General features: G+C 39.8%; 1 protein-coding gene across 1 annotated transcript in view; it reads right to left on the bottom strand.

Moving 5' to 3' along the window:
• The window catches only part of WWC2 (WW and C2 domain containing 2), a gene marked incomplete at both ends in the record, with an annotated part of 93,736 nt that overhangs the window by 2,819 nt on the left and 66,595 nt on the right, over positions 1–24,322 (bottom strand). The window contains 13 exons of the mRNA XM_082282650.1: positions 232–359; positions 5,549–5,791; positions 6,910–7,002; positions 9,534–9,698; positions 11,653–11,845; positions 12,813–12,925; positions 13,711–13,881; positions 15,456–15,648; positions 17,019–17,105; positions 17,189–17,269; positions 18,091–18,214; positions 21,683–22,290; positions 23,247–23,336. Of these exons, the coding sequence (XP_082138776.1) occupies positions 232–359; positions 5,549–5,791; positions 6,910–7,002; positions 9,534–9,698; positions 11,653–11,845; positions 12,813–12,925; positions 13,711–13,881; positions 15,456–15,648; positions 17,019–17,105; positions 17,189–17,269; positions 18,091–18,214; positions 21,683–22,290; positions 23,247–23,336 (2,289 nt within the window). The remainder of the gene's footprint in view (positions 1–231; positions 360–5,548; positions 5,792–6,909; positions 7,003–9,533; positions 9,699–11,652; positions 11,846–12,812; positions 12,926–13,710; positions 13,882–15,455; positions 15,649–17,018; positions 17,106–17,188; positions 17,270–18,090; positions 18,215–21,682; positions 22,291–23,246; positions 23,337–24,322) is intronic.

Here is a 24,322-nt window from a genome sequence, read left to right as displayed (position 1 = left end):
TAAAGGCCCTTGATTTCAAAATATAATAACTTAGAGGGAAAAGGGGTTATATCTGCCACTTCAAGGGGGGCTTCTGCCTTCCTTAGCAGACACCTGTCTTTCAAAACCGAGACACAAGTCAAAACCATGTGGACTTTTACTAATACTACAGGGCATGTCTGATTATACCTAGAAATAGTTCATGTTACTTCACTACATTAAAAAGAGCATGATAAGCAGAACAGGCCGTACCTGAATGACTGCACCTGCAGTGGCACCTTCTGGCTCTGCTCCCGTAGCCGGCACACATCCTTAGAAGCTTTCCTCATCAATTTCTCAGCACTTAAACCTTGTTTCTGCTCTTCTTTTGACTGTTCAGCCTGTATCGAGAAAAACAACTGTATTGTGCTGATAATGAAAACTATTTGTTTCAAAGAAGTGAGAGATGCTCTACATCAAGCAAAACACTTGGCAGTGTCAGGTTTACTGTTGGACTCAATAATACTAAAGGTCTTTCCCTGCCTAAATGAATCTATGATAATCTCTGTTACAGCAGGGATTACTGTAACATGCATATATCAAACCAGGAGTCCCGTGGAAAAGAAATATATATGGACGGATTCTTGCTAGATGTTTCAGAGATGTTTATTTCCCCAGCCGCACGGCTGGGGCTCTGCAGAGGAACCCTCACAGTCTGGGCTGAGGGTCCTTCTGCCCGCGCAGGGAACACAAACCAACCCATGGGAACGAGGCTGAGCAGGGGCAGGGAAACCCCGTGCCTGTGCCCTCAGGGCCCCTCTGCCAGGGCTACACGGCAGGGGAGGGACCCTGACAAATCTCTATATAAAAGGTCAGCAAGATAAAAGACTGACATCATGAGCCTAAGCCATGGCCGTGAAGTAAGGTAATGGGGCTTTTCAAAAAAAAATAAATAGAGCAAATTCCATGCCATCTCAGGTGGCTACTAGGTTTTATAAATTCTGTTATTTCTTAGGGCTGTAGTTAGACCTAAATTTGTATGAACACATGTTGTCCATCCAAGTATCTTTTTAGAACTGGGAGCCACTGATTCTCTTCCCATATAAAATACTTTTATTTCCTGATGAAAGCTCTCAAGAAACTCTAAACTCTCTTTAGAGTTTACCTACTCTAAAGTGACTGACAGAAAAAATAGGGAAGATGTACTCTGAGAATATACTTTCAAGTTTTGTTGACCATGTTAGCAAGGAACATGAACTTTTGTGCCTTTATTCATGACATGGCACCTATTTTGCATGTCTTTCTTTTGCATTGTAGAGGTGTAAAAGCCAAGGCAAGTGAACAGAACACCAGTGGTAACAAGAGACCAAAGGTCTTTCGTGAACAGAGTTGAGCAGCTACGTATCCCACAGTAAGTTACTGAATTTCTGCACCTCAGTACTGCTGGCTCTATTACTTATGCATTTATTAAGCATCAACAGGACAGCTGCAGCTATGCCATCCACCATTTCAGCAACAAGACTGCTATTAGTAGCTGTACTTTGGCTTTAAAAAACTTTATCAAGGGTTTCTGAATATCCAGTAATTTCAACAGCAGCTGATTTTAAGTGGACAGTCACCTGGAATTCTTAGACAAATGACCCCCATTCATACACAGGTGAGTTCTGTAACAAATGTATTGTCACCCCCATCACATGTGGGGTGCATGGTGTGGGCAGTGCTTTCATTTCAAGACCGCAGGGGCTGTCAGACAAATGTTATTTATTGTATTTTGAATTTTGTCAGCCATCAAAATTCAACAGAAGCAGTTCACATTCTTGAACAACTATAAAGTTGTAGAGAGTTTAATTTTTGATTCTTTAGAGACTTGAAAATGCTGTTCATTACCTCAAATTAAAATAAATTTGCAAGCCTGAAACAGTGATCTTCAAAGCTAGTTTGTAACTTAGGAGTTCACATCCCAGTTCAGAATTCAACCCAGTGGACTCCTAAACAAAACCAACTAATTCAAAAGATCTAGTCCATACTATCAGTTTCATACTGGGTAGTTATAAGAAAGATGCTCACAGCAGGATAGTGGTACCCTGTTGAAAAGCACTCTGGTTTCTATATGAAAGTATTTTACATGAAAGAGCACCACCCTTTCAAAAGCTGACTCAAAATCCAGTCAGCTTGTACTGCCGTTAACTTCTTCAGTCCCCAACTCCAAAATAGCTATGATGTAAAAATGAAATTAACCTATATTGTTTTCTTTATTAGTTAGTGAACATAAATTTGCAATCTACAACTGGTAATGTCTTAATTAATTTTGCATATGTCACTGGCCATATGTTTTACCAGCTCCCCTAATTAATATTTATCATCAAAGCACTAAACATACAATATTTCAAAATTTTCTAATTTTATTCTTTCCCTGAGTATACATGAGGTTCTTGTGATTACTGCATTCCAGATTTAAGAGCATAGAGGACTTCTTTGTTTTTTATACTCTCTACTACCATGTATCCCTTTTTCATTTTTGAATCCATTTATTTTTTTCAGGATACTCTAAGAGAAACCTGGGTTTCAGCCCAGCGTCCCTAGGAATATGCATATGAGAAGGTATGTAGATGACCAGGTTTATATTTACATCATGTTTCCTGAGTGCTTTATAAAAAATACAGAAAGGCACACTAATACAATGGCCAGACATTCAGTAAGTCCTAAAAATCTGGCACATTTTGTGGTGATGCACCACCCCCCTCCCCCCCCAACACTATGATCTCAGATTCTTTAAGCACATTTCTTTATTCTTTAAAACACTCATTCACAATACTTACCTACCAAATATAAGTTTCAGATAGGAATGTCTCTATCTGGGCTTACCTTAAGCTTGTTTAAGATGACAGAGAAGAAACTCTATCAAAATTGGAGCTGAAATGCTATTTCCTGTCTTGTTCTTCTGTGTTTTTTGTATAGAAGAAACTGAATCTAAAGAAAAACTAACTGTGCTAAACACCAAATCATTGGGACAAGGACAGGATTATTGGTATTGATGACATAATTACATATTACCTCCACATAGAAGATGTACTAAAAAGAAATTAAGATATTTACAGGAATCTTTTTTGGATATAAACAGAAGTAGTACTTCAGAGGACACTAGGTGTCTGAAAACTTACTTGTATGCGGATTCAAGACTCAGACTTTGAAATACTGCATGATTTCTCATAAACATCCAATCTAAACAAGAGAAAACGCTTCTGGTGCACAGAATTACCTCTGTTTTCTGATCTGCAGGTATTAGTGGGCATTACATACTTGCTGCACTTAGGAAGGTGTGGAAGGAACGGGAGGGAAGGTATGGAGTCTGTGGATTTGGCTTCAAGCAGAGTAACTACATGCTAGCAAGCAGCCACTGATTTTCAACATCCCCCACATCTGCAGTTTCATTTTTCACTTGAGACTCTCAATTTCTCTGGCGTTTCCAGCTGCTGCATTAGTCTGTGCCATTATAATGCCTGCAGGATCTAAGAAATAATCTATGACAATGTTCTCTAGGCTGCTGTGTTTTGCTAACCCAAGGGGAAACACTGACAACACAGTACAGCGCTCTCAGGGTTGTTTTGCTCTGCAGGGGAAGGCTGCAATGATTTGAAGGGTAGAAATATTTCTAGAAACTTTGTAAGCACTCTTCAAAGAGGTGGAGTGACTATGATCATTGTTCTGACTTTTACCTTGGAAAGGAGGACTTAAATGCTGTGCTAGTGCCTCCCTATATTTTAGGAATGTGTATTATTACCCTTATTCCTCACCACAGTGTGTGTAATGGTGTTGATCACTGACACCAGCCATACAAAATGTGACAAACCTACCTCCTGCCTTGAAAGAGCCAGCTGAAATAAAGCACAAATCCAAAGGATTCATAGTATGAAATGTTGCATAGGCATACTTTGTTCTAGAGGGAATAGCTTTTGAATGGGAGTAATTTAAATGAAACACTCAGAAATTATAATTTCTGTACTGCATCCAGCATTAGACATAAACTATGAACTTCTACATAAATTTAGCTATGCTTCTTTTCTATAAGCTACTATTTTTATGGGTTAAAACTTAGATCAAATTCATATAATGAATTCACGTGGTAAAAACCAACACAGTTACAGTAAGTTTAAACACTGCACTATCTTCCCCCATGTTGCCCAAGGGTTTTTCAGAACACTCATCAATGTTCACCATAAACTCTGCTAGTGTTTTATAGTTGTTTTAGTACTCCACTACCTACAGTCAACAGCAGGTGCCACAAGAGGGACCAAAAGACAGAACAGGACACAAATGTAGAATTGGGAGAACATACTGGAGAAAAGTTTTGTTTCCTAAGGTATCAGTCAAGGACTTCTTGAAATATGTGGTATCATTATATGCATTTTTCTACCATAAATTCAGCAAATCAATAAATTAGTAATTTTTTGAACTTATGCAAACTTGTAGCACTCAATGTTTTGTTGAAAACACTTTTACAGTTTCTGAATGTCATGCTATGTTTGCTTGCATTTAACCTGCCATCTGTTCAATTCTCTACTTCTTGGAGAATTAAAGACCATGATTAATTGCTCTCTTCCACCGCACTCATGGTTGTATGGACTTCAGTTGTAGCTACTTAGCCATTCCTAATATGGAAGTTGTTTCCTCCTCTGACTATCCTTGTTGACCCTCTGTAGTTTTCTCATCCACTTTGAAAAGGGAAACCAAAAATGAACTATGTTTATGTTACAGGCATAATAGTATTTAGATGCTAAAGCAATGATTTGTTTTGTTCCAAGTATTTTCCTTAGCAATTCTTGTCTTATTTGCTTTTTGACATCTGCTGGTCCTGTGATGTTTTTGTTTATGTTTTTGTCTCTTATATGTGGAGTATCTCATTCCTAACATCTAACTCAGAGCTCATCTTTGTATATGTAAATATTAGGATCACCCTTTCCTCTTCTACACAAGGCTATTTACTGACATTTAGCTTTAAAAAAAACAAAACAACAAAACCAACAACTATTGCTTACCTATGAGGAGGGCCTCTGCACCTAGTTAAAACTTTCCATTTTTACTACTCTGAATAACCTGGCGTACCAAAACCCTAGTATCTATCACCCATAAAGAGCTAAGGAGCATAGATCCCTCCTGGCTGTCACTCACAACCTCCCCGCATTGGAAACTGACGTACATTCACTGACTTGGATGGGAAGGGGGCTCCAGAAGGCGTCTACTCCAACCTCCTGCTCACAGTAGGTGATGCCAGAGCTGAGTGGTCAGAGTCTGAACCAGTTAGGTTCAGAATACCTCCAACTATGCAGGTTGGGTGGATTTTGGTTTTTTTTCTTGGCTGGGCTTTTAACTCCTCCAACAACCTCTCCAGGCCCCTATTCCCATCAATAATCTCCTTAATGATTTAAAAACCCAACCAACCAACCTCCCAAAAACTGTGTAATTCAGAGATGTAATTAGTCAAATGTGAGCTTCTGTAAAGATCTTTTAACGAGATTGACCAAATTCTTCAACAAATTTATACCAAAGGTAGGGGCATATTTACTCACACATATCTCAATGCTGCTCATACCTGTTTTTCAGCTTGTTTCAAGAGTTTCTGGAAACGTTCATCCTCTAGCACACACAGAGGAAGGTCTGCCTCTCCTCTACCTTTCATTTCCTCAAGCTTTTGTTTAAGGTCCCGCAAGGCCTGGAGCTCATCGTTGAGACGATTCTGTCTTGTGCGTGACGCCTGGAGGTCCAGCTCCAAGTCCAGGGAAGTGCGCGTGGGGCACTCCAGCGCAGCCCTTCGCATGATCGGCTGGCAAACAGGCTGAGCCGTTTGGGAGACAGAACAATAAAAGTTAATGCCTAGAGAGGCTGGTGGAGGGTTTGACATATTACAGTCAGAAAAGCTCAAATATTTTTTTGGGGTTTTTTACCAGTCCTTTATTCTGAAGTCAAAAAATTTGCCTATCCTGGAATTTTTGTTTAGTCACTAGCTAAAAAGAAATGCTCCAACCAAGTGCACAATGATATATTTACAGGTTAAAAACAAAAAACCCCATTCTGATCCCTGGGATGACACTACCAGGAGACACAACACTACACAGAATTCCCCACAGATTTCAACTACATTATTTATTTTTGTAAATATTTGCTTTTTCAAGGCCTAACCAAACACGTAATGTTACAAACTCTGTAAACATGCATTTCTTCAGCATATTTCACATTATTTACTGTCCTTTCACAGTGGGTTTTTGCATGAGTAAGTCAGGCAGGAGAAGTCATCTCAGACTACTCAGCATCCCAGCCTCTTCTTTCTTATGCAAAACGTAATCCTGCTACCTGGTAACAAGACTTCCAAAGGACTATTTTTCTAGTTACAATTAAGACTAAAATATAACTCTCTAAATTTATGTAAGAATGAATTTCATGCAAGAGAAATAGAATCTTCCTCTCTTGTCCTTCAATCCTTTTGCTACTTGAATACTTTTGGTGAAGAGTAAATTCCCTTTAAAAGGACATCTAAATCCTTGAAATCTTCACCAAAATTTGCTCGGGATGTATATTGCTGGTGTTGACTTTTGTGCAACACAGGCCATCTTGTGTCACTTTGCAATATGCAGGTTCTTTAACCCAGACCCCTTTGACAGTAACTCAAGTTCAACAATAAGCTCAAGTTCAACAACAAATGCCATGATGCTGAGCATCAGTGTCTTGCTGCTGGCTTCAGCCACAACTAAAACAACACAGGCTTCGTTGAAGGGGAGATGACATTGGAGTGAGACCACTATGTTGAGATTTCAACATGAAACTACAGGACATAATTGTGGTACTTGTGTTGCTTTTGCTGAAATACTTGAAATATAGTGTATCTTTCATGTTATTTGGTATTCCTACTCTCCCCATACTTTGTTTTAAACGACGTGCAGGTAACACAGCACATACCCGTTTAACTCTCAGGCTCCGTCGTTCCATAGCGTTTCTCACAAAGAGAGACTTCTTGGCTAGTGTGGAGCTGTCACTGTCACTGCGATTCAACTGTCAAAATGTACACAACAAACAGATATAAAGCACCTTCATATGCAAATACACCTGCATTGGTAGAACCAGTCAGGGAACCTCAGTGTTTACATACATGTAGGTCATATTCTTAGTACAAAGTTAACAAGTTTGCAACTAGAATAAGCACCTATTCTAAAATTCTAATCCTACACCAAGACAACCATTGATCTTACTGAATGAATAGTGAATAGACTCTTTAGGAATGCAAGGAAGGTAACTATGGTTATTAAGTACTGACAAATCATTGTCTGGCTGCAGACACAAACTATGGATTTCACCTACCTGGGGCAGGCTTTTAACAAATTTACTACAGGGAAGGTAAATTACTATAGACATGCACCTGTCCAACAAACAGTATTTTTGTATTGTTATTAATTGTAACAAGCAAAGGTGTGCCTACAGCTTCCTTTGGAAGCACTTCCTGCTCCTTAAAATTATGCACCACAGCTCGGCAGTAGCTTCTTCGTAACTTTAGCATTATTTCATACACATCAGTGCAGAATGATTGTTAGGTGCATCAGCATCTAACAGGTGGTAACCTCCAGGGAAAACAGAAGCATCTCTGCAGAAAATGTATTTCACCTCTTCAGGAAGGGACAAAAAAGGGAATCATTCTGCTAACATTTCAGTAAGCAAAGCCAAAGGCCCTAAAGTGTGCTTACACAGGACTGACTGGGAGCTGGGGGTGGGAAACACAACCACTTGCAATACAAGTACACCTCTTGAGAGACAAATCTGTCTTTTCACCATGAGCCGCTACTGGGAGCTCACCCCTGGATACAGAGAGGTAGCCATAGTCACTCATGTTCTTTAGGCACTTTTCAAGGGATGTTTTCCAAAGCACAGACTTTGGTTCTGTCCATTAGGCCTCAAAGATCTCTGTGTTTTCTGTAACATTGTATGAGAGTAGGTGCTCTTTTAAAGCCAGGCCATCTCTTCTGATTAGAGAGCAGCTGTCACTTCACCGGAGTACATTTAACAGGTGCTTTTCTCTCACACAGCACCATAAAGCAAGGAAGGCTGGATACGCCTGTGGTGCAAACGGGGGACTGGGACTGGGGAGACCCCAGCTCTTCAGCCCTCTCTGTGAACCTGGATGCAGCTACAGTGCCCACTCTGGAGCCCCCAGCAGTGGGCAACAAGTGTTTCTGACACTGCAGAAGGTTCATCTGCAAACATGTTCTTTTCACTTTGGGGTACTTTGCTTCCAGGCAATGCCATACACAATGAGAAACAGAATGGTTTATTCAAGGTAAGTTTTTTTTTGATTCTAGCTCTTGGCAGCAGTTATGTAGCAATGTTACACCCAATACTTTTGCAGATGCAAAAACCCCAAGAGTTTACACTAACTAAGCTACCGAAGCAACTAGTTTTACTTCCTGTTGAGGACCTGCATAGGCAGCAAACTAAGGGGATTTTTTTTTTTTTTTTTTTTTGCCAATACAGCTAATTTCCATCTATGGATTAAGTTCCAGCACAGGAATTAAGATGAAGGCTAGCTTCTGAATTCAGCCAACAATGTATCCAAATTATGTAAAGATTGCTAGAAAACAGTCTGCTATGTTTCATTCTGGAAGGTATATGGAATAGTTATTAATATGTAGGTATTGACTATAGATTTATTTTTTTTAGGCTAATGAGAATCACAGACAAGTGATGAACTTTAATGTTCCCAAATAATTAAGGCAACTGCCTCTAACTGAACTGGGGAATTAAAGCATAAATTTTTGGTTTATTTTAAAAAGAGGTACTTGTATGAGTAAGTAGAAACTAAAGATCAAAATAAACTGCCTTTTCTAGGGCATTTCTGTGATTAAAATCTATGGAGCTGGTAATCCATGCTTAAATCTTTAAACACATGATTTTCATAGTTTAGCAGCAACAAGACTCACAATTTATATCTTTTCTTCTTTTTCCATGCTACCATAGATCTAGAGAGACTGGAGAATTTAGCTGCCAAAGCCATGTTTAAAACCCCGTCCTGAGGCAGCACCTGCACATCTTTCAAAGATGCAATTACAGCAGGATTTGGGCTGCCTAGGTTTAAAACCAGTTGAGATACAAAGCAAGATTTAAAATTGATGACTGAGCTCTTTCCACACTGTTACCCTTAAATGGTTGCATTATTAAAATATGGTAATGCAATGGCATTTTACAGTGAATTCTATTTCATGTTGTAACAAATTGTTTTGCTGTGAGAGCGCTGGAGTTGCTGACGTGCAAGGAAACACACTTTTTGCAGACAGCCAGCACAGGCATCTGTGTTATTTCTCTCCAATAGGATGTATTTTTGCCCTAGTTGAGGTGTTTTGCAAGAGTATGCAACTCTGCTGAAAGTCAATTCTACTATGCATCAGCTCAGATAGGGAGAGACTCTAGAGAAAGCACAGGCTCTGCCTCTTGCAGGGAGAATTGGTACATGACTCACTGTCATTAATGCTTCATTCCCAAGAAGTTAAATGACTCTTTAGTTAATAGCTCTTCATTCCAAGTGTTTTTCCCCTTACCCTACAGATGTATTGGTTCCGCTCGCCTGGAGAGAAGGTTTGGGAGCGCACTATCATGCTGTTCCTGACAAAGGGACGCTGTCTGGAGCTCCAGCTGGCTCTGTCCTTGGGTCGGACTGGTGTGTTCTCATTAAGCAATTCCTCAGTGTTAGTCTCTTTATCAACCTATGAAAAGGAATTTAATGTAGAAGACTTACTATAACCAGATACATGCCACCATGTAGTTTTTGTGCCTTTGGATTTTACAAGCATTCTCATCACCTTGCAGTGGATGGAGAAAGACCAGTGGCAAAAAGCACCCTGCATTTACAGAGAAGTTATTCTAAGCAAAGAAATACAAAATTCCCAAGAGGCTTAACAGTGTGTGGAGAGGCTTTGAAGGTACTCTTTGTAGGCAGTAAAGCCAAAGACCTTTGCTGCTCGGCAGATGGCTTGATGCAAACAGTGCAAGAAATGTTTTGCTTTGCCATTTGCAGACATGATGATTATTGCACATTTATATTTACTTTGTTTGGTATTTGCAGAAGAGCAAGGTTCTGCCATGCCTGAGATGGTGCCTGTGAACACTGAAAGAGGGCAGCTGGGAAAGTTACACTGCCCAGGTCCTTCCAGACATACTGCCATACATTCCCAAGCCTCAGCAGCAGGGCTGCTTTCTGGCAACCTCCAGAGCTTCACCAGCCTTTTGAACCCAGGGAAAAGACAGCTGGCTGTTGTCCCTCAGCACAGCCTGCTGCCTACTGCCCCACATGTGCTAAAGGGAGCCTCAAGTGCCCCCATCCCCATGGGTGGTACAGCCTGTGCTTACTTCCATGCTGCACTCATCCTGGCTGCTGGGCTAGACCAAGCTCTGCCGCAGCTGGAACATCCAGTGTTACTGGTGTTCACTGGGGCTTTTTCTTCAACTTGGGTAATTTAATGAGGTTCATCATTTTCGAAGTGCAGGTGATAAATACAGTGACCTAAACAGCACAACAGCAACCCCGAGAGGATGTGGCATACAGAGATCTATGCTGTGGCTGGCTCTGCAGTGGAGTCTGCTGTCTTTCACTCCTTGTCCAGGTCCACCCAGCCCAGGCCTAGCAAAGTACTCGTGTGCGTGTCTGACCTTCACACGTGTCCTTGCTGTCTCCCCTTGCCGAGTTAGGGCTTTGATCTATATTCACTGGCTACCCAGCAGACTGTCAGTCCTTTTAATACCACAGCCTTAGCTCATTTGGCATCTTGCCACATTAATTGGAAGTTAATTACTGTTTCCAGTAAGTCCACTGAGATGTTAAACTTTTGTATTGTCACAAAGGTGAAGGAACGAGATGTCACTCTTTGTCTTTACCTCTGCTATTTTATAGAACTTGTGGGTATAAAACATGCAGTGGTGTTTTTATTAAGATGCAGAAAGCTTCTAAAAATTTCATTTCTGAGAGTGTGCTACCACATCAGGCATACTAAACATCTACTAAAAGTGCTTTCAAGAAAGTGGAATATAGTTTAAAGCCAACAGTTACCAAGAATATGGAATTTGAATTTGCTTTATGCAGTGTGTGGGTACAACAGTACCCTCAATAGTTCAAAAGTATACACAGTTTTAATACACATTTTGGAATTTTCTGTTCATTAATCTTTTGTCCTTTTTTCTGCTAAGACAGTTTTTGTATTTCACGCCCTAAAATAAAGGGAAAAAATAAGGAAATCCCTGCACTGGTTTAAAGATCTTGACCCATGTCATGTGTTTCCCCCTGTTTGTCAGATGAATCTGAAGGAAAAAAAAGGAAACAATGAAACACATGTGCAGAAATATTTTAAATATGCAAAGACTGAAGCTACTTAACTGCTTTGTATTTTGACTATTTTCCATATGCAACAAAAAAAGTGAAGATAGAGTGTCTTGGTTAATTGTCCTGGACTTAGACGTTCTGCCTAGCATGTCTGTTCAATGTCCTCTTCATAGTTCAGAAGTGACCACACCAATTTTGTTACAAGTACACACTGACAAGTGCTACAGCAAAGGCCACATCAAATTGTAAACGCACAGATGCAGCAGACTTCTATATTAATTGCTCAGAAACAGATTTTTAGACATGGTAAGATACTGCAGGAATGTGAATTTTAAGATATTCACCAGTGTTAGAATTACAGCAGCTTGCTGGCTTTCACGGGCCTCATCGCTGTTCTCTCTGTTCTTGTCTTCATTCATTTCTGGTGCATCCATGAGTAACCCCATGTCATCATTACAGTTGCCTTCTACTGCCAGCTTAATGTCATCTTCCTCTTCATCCACAATTTCATCAGAGGCCTCTGCAAGCATCTCTAGCCTGTATGAACAGAAGTAGCCCAGGCTTATTCTGAAACTGAAAAAGCTCACCAGACAAAGATACCAGAAAGCCCAGACCTGCACCCATGTATGGGGTATGCATTTTCCTGACAGGGAAAACAACTATCATCCAAATGCTTCCACTTAGTTCACGTGAAGGCCCATTTCATTGCTGCCTCCAGCAAAACCCAGCAAGCGCTACTGCAGTTCACCTTCAACACTGCACTATATTCAATAGCTGTAATGGTGATAAGTTCATAAAACAAAAATGCAACTCTCCCCTTCCCCCATAATAAAGCAGGTATTTACTTCTACACTGCAGCTAAGAAATTGCACAGTAACAGAACTCAAATAGCAATTTAGCAAGAAATCTGTTTCTTGGGAAAGTTCACAATTTCTTCAAAAACGAGACTATCAATGGAAGCACACCCACACTGACTTTATCAGACAGCAGCTCTCTTTTCAAATCCTGTTATTTGCTTGTTACACTTAATGGAACTATAATATTTGATATTTTGCTATACTTCCAGTGGCTTCACAGCCCAAGTGGTTTCACAGGAAGATGTACATGGAATGGAGGAGCATTGGCAGTAGGAGTTCATAGAGCAGCCAAGACACTGTAAACCTAAAAGAACGTGAATTAATTGACCACACAAGAGAAAAAGACTTTACTCTAATTCCAGCGTGGCACTGGTGAGGCACTGGAACAGGTTGTCCAGAGAAGCTGTGGATGTCTTGTTCTTGGAAATGTTCAAGGCCAGGTTGGATGAGGTGTTGAGCAACCTGGTCTAGTGGAAGATGTCCTGCCCATGGCAGTGGTATTAGACTGGATGATCTTTAAAGATCCCTTCCAACCCATACCATTCTACAAGTCTATGATCTCCAAAAGTACAGCCCTTTTGTTTGTCTAAGGAAGAATTAGCTGAATCATTCAGGCATGAACAGTGAGGGAGGGAAAGTGGCTTTACCAGTCTTCCTCAGAGGCCCTTTGCTCCTGTTCCTTCTCCTCATCTTCAGCCAGCTCTTGTTCTACTGCTTCCAGCTCAGCAGATGTCCTCTTCAGCAGAGCTGACACAGCATCCTGCTCACAAGGAAAAAGTAGATGAAACCAGAATTGAATGATACATAACCGGTAAAAAAAAGACAACTCTTGCAAGAGCTGCATTACCCTACTGCTCCCTGATGTCAGCAGAAACAGATCACAAGAATAAGGGGTTTGAATTGTCAGTGTATAGCACACTGAATGATTATTTTTAAACAGAGTAAATCTCAATGAAAACCAATTGGTTTTAAAATGATAATGCAATCAAATATGTTCCTGCCATCCTTCAATGTATTTTCTTGTCTCCCCACTCATACTAGTAATGTTCTTAGCTGAAAAAAAGGTGCTCTTCAAAGTTACACTTTCTATGCAGTTCTCTTAAGAAGGGATTAAAGCAGAAAAGCTTGTTTAACCAGAAGAGTTAGTATGTTTTGCATAAACAACATGTTCAATGCAATGGCTTTAAGTAGGCAGATTTGAATAGTTAATAAATAGCAATTTTTAAGGTGTGCATGTGAAAATAAATTATACACTTAAGGATGCTCTTCAATAACATTCTTTCTAAAAAGAAACACAGCTGAAAGGTTTCAAATAGGGAGTACAATTTTGTATCCAGTAAAAAGCTTCTGCCCATCCCCACTCCTGTCTGACACCCCAATAGGCCCTACACACAAAGTCACTTTAGACAAAAGTGCCTGCAAAACAGGGCCTTGGACCTTCAGGGGAGGGCAGTTCACACATTCAAGTAACTACAATGCAACAGCACAATTGGAGTCTCTGGTGGGTTGTTTTGCTATCACAGTTATAGCCAGCACACTGCTCACCAAGTCCATTGAGTCCAACGATTGTGATTGCTTGCTTAACAGAAACATGTATTCATCATTTTGTTCCTTGGGTTTTTTGCCAGGACTCTGCTTGCAAGGCAACAGGTTGTACCACAGAGTACAGGTCTCATCAGAAAGTGATACATCTGCCAGGCTGATCTGAGTCCCAGACTGCACAAAATAAGAAAAGGGAAGAAAATTATTTAAATTTGTTCTGTTTCCTACAAAACAGCTGAAATTCTACTGTACTTATCATGCAAAACAGGCAGCACAAACTTGACATGAACCTGAATTCCCTTTTTAACTCTACAGTTTGTATTTCCCTCCACTTCCAGTTATAGACAAATAGAAATACATGGAAAAGTCCTTCATCTTGTCCATTCTGCCACCTCTTATTTCAGTCTTCAGAATTTCTCCCCACCCCCCATACCATGGGATTGCCCACTCCTGCTCTAGTGCATTCACTAAGGAAAACCTGTGCAGCACCAGCTCGTGACACATGATCTTTCAGCTGTCCCACCACAGAAATCATCCATATGGCAAATAATGGATGACCTTGCTTGCTCAAACCAGGGAAGGAGGAGATGAAGAGCCAGTAAAAGAGATTAAGAAACCCTTTCATTTGGACAAGCGCTGACATCCACCGAGTTGGTACTCTGGGAAAACTACTGAAGTACTCATATTGGGCTGTGCCTTGGAGATTAAAATCCTCTGTTCTTTGGTAAAGCGTATTATCTCCACAGCTACTGGGCTGCACACAGAACTCTTGCCAAGACTCTGGTCCTGTTGTCCAGGGCTTTCTGCTGGGGATGGTACTCCCAACTCTTTCATTTGATCTTGCGAATAACCCTTGTCTTTGTTGGGATTTTTTGTTATTGTTGAGTCCTTTCTTCACCTTTGTATCCTGCCTGATGTCGCATTTTTGTTCTGTTGCCCTTCCCTTTCCTCAGGGGAAAACTCTTACATACTGAAAGAGGCCAATACATTCCCCAGGAATTAAGTTAACTTCTACGTTCTGAAAGTGAGGCTATTTCACAGTAGTTGGAACTGATGAACCCCAGCAGATTCCAGCATCACTTCAGTGTGTTGTAACTGAAAAAATCTCACTGTGCTACTAAAATCCCTCTCATGGTGGAAAACTAGAGTTGTACCAGACCATGCAAGAGCAATTTGGAAGTAAATGAAGCATCACTGATTCGGTGATGACTACGATTAACAAGAAAATTTAAAGTGACAGCTTCCAATGGGCTGATCTATAAATGTCATGCCTTTTTATTATTTCAACAGATCATAAAGATCAAAACAGTGTCCATCATATAAGCTAAAATAACATCCAAAACATAATTTAGTTTGTTCTTTGTGAAAAGTTGTGATAATGAGGGTTTGCTCTCTTTTTTTTTACTGTGGCTCTTCTTCAGCTTTTACTTTAAAACCTAGTGTTAAAGTAATGTTGCATTGAAGTTTACGGGGGTTTTATGTATAAAATGGCAAAGATGGAATATCAATCTGTAATTAAAGGGTTAAGGTAGTGTTAGAATTATCAAAACACCTTCCATCCAGGATTACATTCTGTATCAGGAGTTTTGGTGAAAGGCAGTATTCTAGGTACTATAGCAACAACTAAGTTATGCTTCAGGCTTTGTCTCCAAGGGCTGTGGAATTTTAGCAGCCTTGACCATCAAAACAAGAGGGGACACTACAAACAAATGCATGCCAAAAAAAGCACCAGAAATAAAACCGCATACCAAGCACTCTTCCCGACGACTTCTACTGACAGCACAAACATCTACTCTCAGTGTCTTCTGTAGCAGTGTTACTTGAGAAATGGCTACTCTGAATATCTCGTTGAATAAAATGGTTTCCATGGCAGGATGAACTTTAGTGCGGAACAGACAGCTGATATCAGTCGAGGATGGAAGGACTGCTACTCTAATATACCTGCCAGAAACAAAACCAAATCTTTACCTCTGTTGAAACTGGCACTTGCTGGTGATGCATGAGAGAAGTTCACCCCATCAACTTAAGGAGTGCAAAGCAACAAAATAGAACAGTAACTTATCAGTGGAATGGAAAAGAAGTGACAAAAATGAGTCAGAAACTCCTCTTGTCCCTTGCAAAAACATTTCCCAAAAGGGAGTTTCTGTGCCTGGTGAGGTAGTAGCAAGAGAGGTAGCAGTTTCTGACTCTATCCAAGTTTAGTACTGTAAACAATGAAGATCATCTCACAGATGGAAGGAAACATGTCCTTAATGTTAATTAAAAAAAAAAGAGAAATTTACTCTTCTATAGTTTTTCTGTATTCTTGTGCTAAATGTTAGCAGACTTGGAAGGTCAGCAGAGGAAAGACTAGTTCAGAGAAGGAAGGATAGTAGTAGAACAACCATTTGTTATTAACAAAAACAAACAGAAAAATCCAGCAAGCACCCAGGCCTCTATCCTTAATGCATCCTTTCCATACCCAGTGGCTTCCTATTTATCTGCCAATCAAATTTAAGGCAATAGGATACAAAGGGAAAGACACCTGCAAGAAAACCAAATTTTCTGAGGATTGATTATGTCCTACTCCAATCTTGCTAAGCTTTTCAACAGTTTAAGGTAGTCTTACAGTCTGTCAAAAAGCTCACTCAAATACAAGTGTCCCCAAGGCAAGCTGTACCTATTTATACAGATGAGAATTTTGGATTAGAAATTCAGCGGTAACATATTCAGGCATTTCGGTTCATTTTCTACATATGACTTGCACTGTAATTTACTGTTAGACTTTACATGTTGGTGCAATTTGACTCAAGAACTAATCCTTAACAGACCTCCAAGCTCCAGTTGTTAGGGATGGTGTATCTCAATGTGACTGTGCCTGTCCACTTGCAATTTACTAAATTACCCCTTCCCTTTAAAAGCTCCCTTAAAATACAAATACTGCTTTAAATACCATTTTACATCAATAAGACACTTAAATGTAAGAAGACAACATTATGAGCTGAAAGGATGCCAAAGCATCAAAAGAATGTTTTTAGTAACTACAGCATAGCTGTTTAGCACTCACAAAGCTACAGAATGTTTAGAAGCACTAGATAAAACACCACTTAAAAATCCTTTTTATTCCACTTTAGTGGAATGTGCAAATTTCCTGATAACTTCTTTTTCTTGCTGGAATATGCAAAAGCTAAATACTACAACAGTTTGAAAAGTTGTGTACATATTTCAGTGCTCTTAAGCTGTAAATTAACCAATTACTTTAGAGAATTTTTTACAGTTTATTATTATATTCTTGTATTTCAACACTACCTCTCAGTGATTGTTTGACTTACACCTTAGAGCCAAGGGGGACAGAAAACGCCGGAAGGTTTCTAAGCCGTACTATGATGATCACAAGACTTGAATTGCCGTGGTCATATCTGTTAAAGAAAGGACAACATGAGGGAAGTTTACTATTCACATTTATGTATAAACAGGAATATTCCCTTTGCTGGTCACTCACCTGAGTCCTATTTGTACCTGAGCAGCCTCTAGAGTTGTTGCATCATCTTCACTATATACAATGTCCTCGTTTTCATTTGGTCTAGGAAAATAAGGCAAATACTCAAATTTAGGAAAATTATAGTTAGCTTTCAGCAATTATTAAGGTATGCATACACAGAACCTATATCCATTCTCCTAAACACGCTGATTTAATTACAGCATGCACTCCAAATAAGAATTTCAGAGCCTACACAATAGCAGTGCTTGTTTTAGGGACAGTCACTGCTGGAATAGTTTGACTACTGCAGTAATGATTCAGAAAGGCCTTAGGCTGATTACTGAAGATTACAGGCAACCCTATATAAACTAGTATGAAGAATCCTACAGAAGTTGTCTGGTCAAAAAATAACAGCAAATATGTTTCTTATATCCTGATCACGACAGTGAACCCTATATCTCGACCTGGATTATTTTAATACCATCATTACAACAGTTTTTTCTTGTCTTTTCTATAACCTCTTTTTAAAATAAAAACATTCCCAAAAATGCTATACAATCTTAAAAATCCTAAACAAAACAAGAAGTGAAACCAGTGACTCTGAGTAGTGTCAATAGAGTCACATGGCAGAACCTGCATAGTTTACATCAAGCTTTTCTCTTGGGAACACTTCTAGCATGAGAAAATCCCCCAAGATTATAAGGAAATGTATATTAATGCTATTCAACCAAATTATACAAGCATAAAAAAATAACCCAAATCAAACTTCATTGTTTGGCAAATATGCTGTCCTTTCCATCTAAAAGTCCAAATTTTTTCTAAAAAAGGCAGGGCTGATTAACAACTTCTGCTGATACTGTGTAACTGATCATAGATAAATTTAAATTTTTGGTGTTAGGACTTGCATGATTTCTCAAACCTACTGTTTCACAGAAGCTTCATATACACCACTATCTCCAGCTACAGACTCATCAGACACAGCAGCAGATACACAAGCTGTTTTCTCCTCAAGCAGATGACCAGCTGTTCTCCTTGGTAAATCACCACCTACAAAAAGCAAAAAGAATGAAAATTAGTCCAAGAGATTAATAGTCAGGAGGAGAGATGAGCATAGCTTAGAAAGTTGTCAAGTTGAAAGCGGTGACCCTTAACTGAGTACCACAGAGTAGTTTTGTTCCGTATCATTAAACATTCTGAGACTGTACTGCTGTTACCACATATTTTGGCTGCAGATATAACCAGACTGATGAACTTGAAAATGTACTATTATACCTTCACAGAGACACAGACTCCTATGATCACCCTTATGCATTCAGCTAGTTATTGTCCTTCATTATCAACCCTCATTATTCTGAACTTTAAACCAGTATTTGCCATGTTCACAGTCAGCACTGTGGTAACACTTCAGCTACATGCCCAGGGCTTGCCTACTGTTTATTAAATATTCAAAAGTCAGACAGACACCCTCTCCCCAGTGATATAACTGCTAGAAATCCTCTCTGGTTTTCTATCATCAAAAACTTTCTATGCTACAGCCTCTCAATGACTACTTAGCTTTAATCTTCAACTTGCATTCATATGCGAGTGTCATGCAGTGAAGCCACATTTGGCAGCACAGTAAGCTGAGGGCCTATGCAGTCCTTTTATCTGCCAATGGGTGAGGATATTGGTATGCATTATCATCCCCATCTGAATCATGACTTTACATCCTGTTAAGATGTTAAAATTTAAGGCTCTAGATTAGATGATTGATTGCTGCATTTGTGCTTTTATTTATGGCAGTAGGAATGCTTTTTCCTTGATGATGAAGTGCTCTTTCCCTTCCCCCCCACCATGTGAGGGGTGAAGGTGATGACATGATTTATTGATTACCCTTAGGAATTACCACAGCAGCCTGAATTGACTTTGACAATGACACAGACTGACTGTGGAAGAACTACATGATATTCCAACTCGGTTTCTGACAGCAGGGACATGTGCAGAGCAGCAAGTATCTCTATGGTTCACCTGTACAGAAAAGTCAGCCAGCCAGAGAAGCAGGTGAACACTGCATCTAGAGAGCCAGTGCAGTTTACATGACGACAGCAGCTGTACTACCTTCGAGTCTTTGCCCAAGTTAAGATTCAGCAGTATTCAGATCTGCAGTCTTGTAAAAACCTAAGCGTGTAGGCTGAAATTCTCTATGCAGGTTTATGCCTCCAGCTGAGTTTGTTCAAACCTTCCCATTCAGCATCACAGCAGTTTCAAGAATGAAACTGGAGTAGAAATACTGAACCAACCCCAGGTCTGTGTCTCACTGTTAATGTACTGAAGTCTCACCATGAGGTCCATTTTACTGTGGAAATCAGAGGTATTAAAGTGTAATTAGTTAATAGCTGGCTATTCAAAATTCAAATACTTGTTTTGGCAGCCTTAATACAGGTTTAAAGACAATTTGTGTTATGCATATGACGCTACATGAGGAAGTATCAGTATGAAGAATCAAAGGATGAATTTACATTTTAAAACAATAACTACTTACATAGACTTAAAAGGCAACCCGACAATATCCAGAATAAGAGGTCCTCAAAAAGTTAAAAAATGTTAGACAACCACAGTATGCCTTTGAAAATAATGATATATAGAAATAAATTTAAAAAAAAAAAGTTCTGATTCCACATAGCCCAAAGTGTTCCCAAATTCCAAGCCATTTAGAATTCATTTCTCAGACTAGGTGAGTAGCAGCCAGATTGCAAAAACAGACTGAAAATTGTTGTTAATTTGGAAAGGATATGCTGCTGAAATACAGGCAGGAAAAAGAATTATTGTTTCAATCTTTTACAATATGGCTCTAAAGTAAAATAACTACTGTGCTACAGCATCCTGAAAAGACAAAGGACAAAAAGATCCTCTCCCCCCAAAATCCCCCTTCCATGTTTTTTCACGTTGCATTTCAAAGGTTCAGACCATTAAGACATCAGTCAATTTCTTGTTTTCTTTCTGCACAGTGAAGTAGAGTGGGGACTCCCAGCTTGTACTAAGCATACCATACCTTTCTCTTCTGGTGCCACATTGCTCTGGACAACATTGAAATTACTACAGTACTGCAGTAAGCTAATCTAATTAGACAACAGATGTTACAACAATTCCTTGAGAGAATTACAAAAATAAAAGCAAATTTCTCATTAAAATATATAACTGTATGAATATGTCCAGGTACTCCTATTAAAAATTGGAAAACTCCAAGCATAAGTATTCAAACTTGGCAACAAATCTGAACAATGCTCAAGAGCTAGGCCATATTTATTCTAAAACACCAAATTCCTTAGTTAGCTACTTCCCTACCAGCTCAGAAATACAGTTGGAAATGCCAGGTACTGACCAGGTTTCAAATAGGGCTGCCAGTGCTCAGCACTACTGAGATGTGTCTCACTTAGTTCTTCCTTGAGAAAACAGAGCCACTGTGTAACATAAATGTGAATGGTTTGCAACATACTTGAAGACAGTGACACAGAATGACATTAGCAAAAATAAATGTGCACAGAGAGCACAACATACTGTCAGCCCCAACAAAAGGCAGCAAAGCGAGCACTCTAAGACTGAGCACAAGCCCTCAATTCTTGACAGCTGGGATTTTTGAAATTCTGGCTCTGCCAAAGGTTTTGACAGTATCAGATGATTAAGTATGTTGCATGGCTTTTGCTGCAGACCAGAAGTGGAATCCATCACGCCTAATTCAGCCACCTCAAAGTTAAACTTAACTAGTAACTAAGGCTACCTTGATAACTCACAGTCATTCATCCCTTCTTCCTTAAAGGGAAGTATGGTTTAGGAGACAAGATGTCCTAATTTTTGGGAGTTACCCACAGATGGCAGGGGGAGCCTAGACTAGCTTAGGACCTCTGTTCTAACTTGGATAAAAAGCTAAAAGCTGTGAAATCCATGTTAAAAATGGGGAAACTCTCACTGTAACTTACATGGCATGTAGTCACCTGTCTTTCTCAACTCAAAATGAACTGCAGATCTTTCAGTAATAGCAGGCTCAAATAATTAGATACACATCACACATAATTCTCAGTCCAGAAGTCTGTTTTACTGAGGATGTCAGTTTGTACTTACTCTTCAATGAGAAACAAAGGATCTGATTTCAAGTTATCAAACAAACAGCAGAGGGTATTTGCTCTATATCCATACATCCTGACAGAAGCTAGGAACACCATGCATCCTCCATGCTTTCAAAATCCAGCTTCAGGTTTTTATGTTACTGTTTTCACGACAGATTAATACATGATTAATATATGAACTTTCTTTCTAAAATAGCTATTGAAAAGTGTAGACAGAATCAGGGTGATTGCAGCTCTCTGCAGCCAAAACTGGAAGTTAGGTAACATCCTTCAGAACTACTGACTGCCCACGATGGCAAGTGCATGCTGATCAAGACACTCTTCAGTTACACAAGGTACCTCTTCATTTCAAGAGCCAGCTGTTAATTTTCATGTTACATATACATTTTAAATTACATTTTTTTTTAATTACCTGAACTTCCTTCATGTAGAGAAGGCAGAGGCTGCCTAACATTTAGATCTTTATCATCTGTAGGAATCTGAGATCCTGCTCTGGCTTCAGAGTCCAATAATATTTGGTTCTCGCAGAAGCTAATGCCTGCAAAATCACCTGAAAGGTCAGAGTCTTCAAAGTCCGTAGTGAGGTGATGCAGAGGGGAATTTTGAGCTGACACTGAAAATGCAGCTTCTAAAACCAAAGGGGAGCCTGGGGGGGACAAGGAGGAGAGTGAGGATCTGGAAGACAGTGATGTCACAGATTTGGGAGGTTCAGTCAATTTGGGATGATCTGCAGCTGAAGGAGAGTCACTGTAACCCAGTCTCCCATGGGAACTGACCACTTCATTTTCATGAATGGTAGTGATAGGCCCCGAAGGAATGTAACCAGTTTTTTCTTGCAATATGAAATCAAGTTTGTACTGATAGTCCAAATCTGCAATTTGATCGCCTTGGTTATAGTAGAGATCTGTGGAGCTGAGTGAGTTTAGCGATCCTCTGCTTGATGTGTTCAGAGATCCCCGGCTGGATGCCAGGGATCCCAAACTGCTCCCTGAAGACACAGATAATGTACTAGCTGAGAGGCTGCAAAGAAAGCACAAACACATAGTGATGTTACTAAACTAAACCAGCACAGAACAGAACAAAGAGAGGGAAGCTTGACTGAAACAGCCCTGCAACAGATTACAACCGAAAGCTGCTTGGAGCATTATGTTTTTTAAGCACCCATACCTTGGCACCAGTGTGCCCAACCTGCACACAACCAGGGCAACTTATCCAGCTTATGGCCAGCTGCCTAAGCCCCTTTTCTTCTGGAGAAGGCTGCAGATTTGACAAACTGGTCCAGCAGTAACAGCAGCCTTCTCAGCTGTTATATCCCACTGGAAACCTGCTCCACTCTGATGTGGGTGCTCATGGGATCAATGTGACAGCACAAGGATCCCCAAGATGGAGCTTATGGCAGCACAGGAGTGTTGCTACCTCTAGAGCAATTCATGCAGCCTACCCCCTGCCCAAGCACCTGGGAAATAAGCCAGATAGAAGACAACTTATAGCAGAACTGCTTCCCATCTGTATGGCAACAGGCACTCCATGTGCACAGTAAATCCAACTATATAAATTATGGCAAAGGCTGTAACATGCACTCTTGTCCTGTTAATAATAGGAGATAAGGAGTCCTGCCAGGCCAGAGAAAGTGAGTGCCACTGTCTCGGTTCTGGAGGACTGCTGGGAAAAAACGTCAGAAAAAATAATTCAAGCAGGCCCTTGTTGGGGGAGGGACCCCAACAGGCCCTTCTAAACACTTAAAGGTTGTTTACAGAATAGTTACAGAACTATCAACTTAGAAAATTTACTGAAATTATAAAAGTACACCAGGTTTGCATGGTGACAAAACACTTGAAGCTATTACACTTGCATTTTCTTAGTTAAATATTAAATAAATTTTGCTGAGCCTCCAGCTAAGAGAAAATCCTAAGAATGAAGTTGAGACATCCAGGTCCACTACAAAACAGGTTCTACATTATGCAGTACAGTCTCACCTCCTAAGTTGTGAATGCAAACAGGTAGTTAACTTTGTAGTTTCTTCAAGTTTCTGTACCAAATCTTTTCTTCTCTCCTCCAACTTTAATCTGCAAAGAGATGTACATATTAGTTCAGGAAAGCATTACAGAATAGGCTAGAACATTTTATAGATAAAAAAGAAACAAAGTGAAGATCCCTCATTTTTTTATCAGGTTGCCAGTGACTAAAATCCAAAATACTGTGTTAGCTTTCAGTCTGATCATAAAACCCCCAACTGCTTCAGCAGAGTGACTTTACCTGCAGAATACCAAGCACTGTAACAAACCTGCTGAGTGTACAAGCAAGCACAGGGTTGGGACATTCACACTGTACCAAGGGGAACATGCACCCAATAAAAGAGTAACTGATGAGCACTGGGAAAATAGCTGCAACTTCAGGATAATAAGGTCTGCACTCATACAGTTTTTAAAAGCCATGCTGCAGACTGCCTCCTCACTTAATATAGCTCCAGGAAAAAAAACCAACCAACAAAACCAGGAAAAAAACACCAAAACAAACAAACAAACTAGAAGAACACTAATACCAGTAATACCAGTATTAGTTTTGATATTTTGAAGTTTAAAATCAAATCAATCCCTTTAATTTCAGAATCTTTATATAGAGATAAAGCACAGCAAATCAAAGCAGCATTCAGTGAAAGGTTCTGAGACTATAGACCATATTTAGGAGTCCTTGGTAAAGATTTCTACATTCCCAACAGCTTTGTCAGCACCTCAGAGCCACACAGTATTGTAATGCTTATCATCAAGTTCACCTTTATGAGAAAGCAGGATTTATTGCCTCCTGTTTTGTTAGCTAGCGCAGCTCTAAAGCCACAAAAGAGGGAACTCTCCTATTCCTCTTGGGTAGTAGAAATGATTCACTAACCTTTAGAGTGATTTTTTTCCCCTCTTATAATTCCCTTTTATCACTCCATTTACACTAAATAAATTGCTTTCTCTCTGTGGATTCAGCTAAAATCTTCCTGTAGTTGTGGATTACTGTATTCTCCTCTAGGCCTTGCTCAGTCAACTGATACACGTCACAAGTTCTC

Source organism: Coloeus monedula (assembly GCF_965178545.1).
Source record: "Coloeus monedula genome assembly, chromosome: 5".
Lineage (NCBI taxonomy): Eukaryota > Metazoa > Chordata > Aves > Passeriformes > Corvidae > Coloeus > Coloeus monedula.
This window is presented reverse-complemented; position numbering and strand designations above follow the sequence as displayed.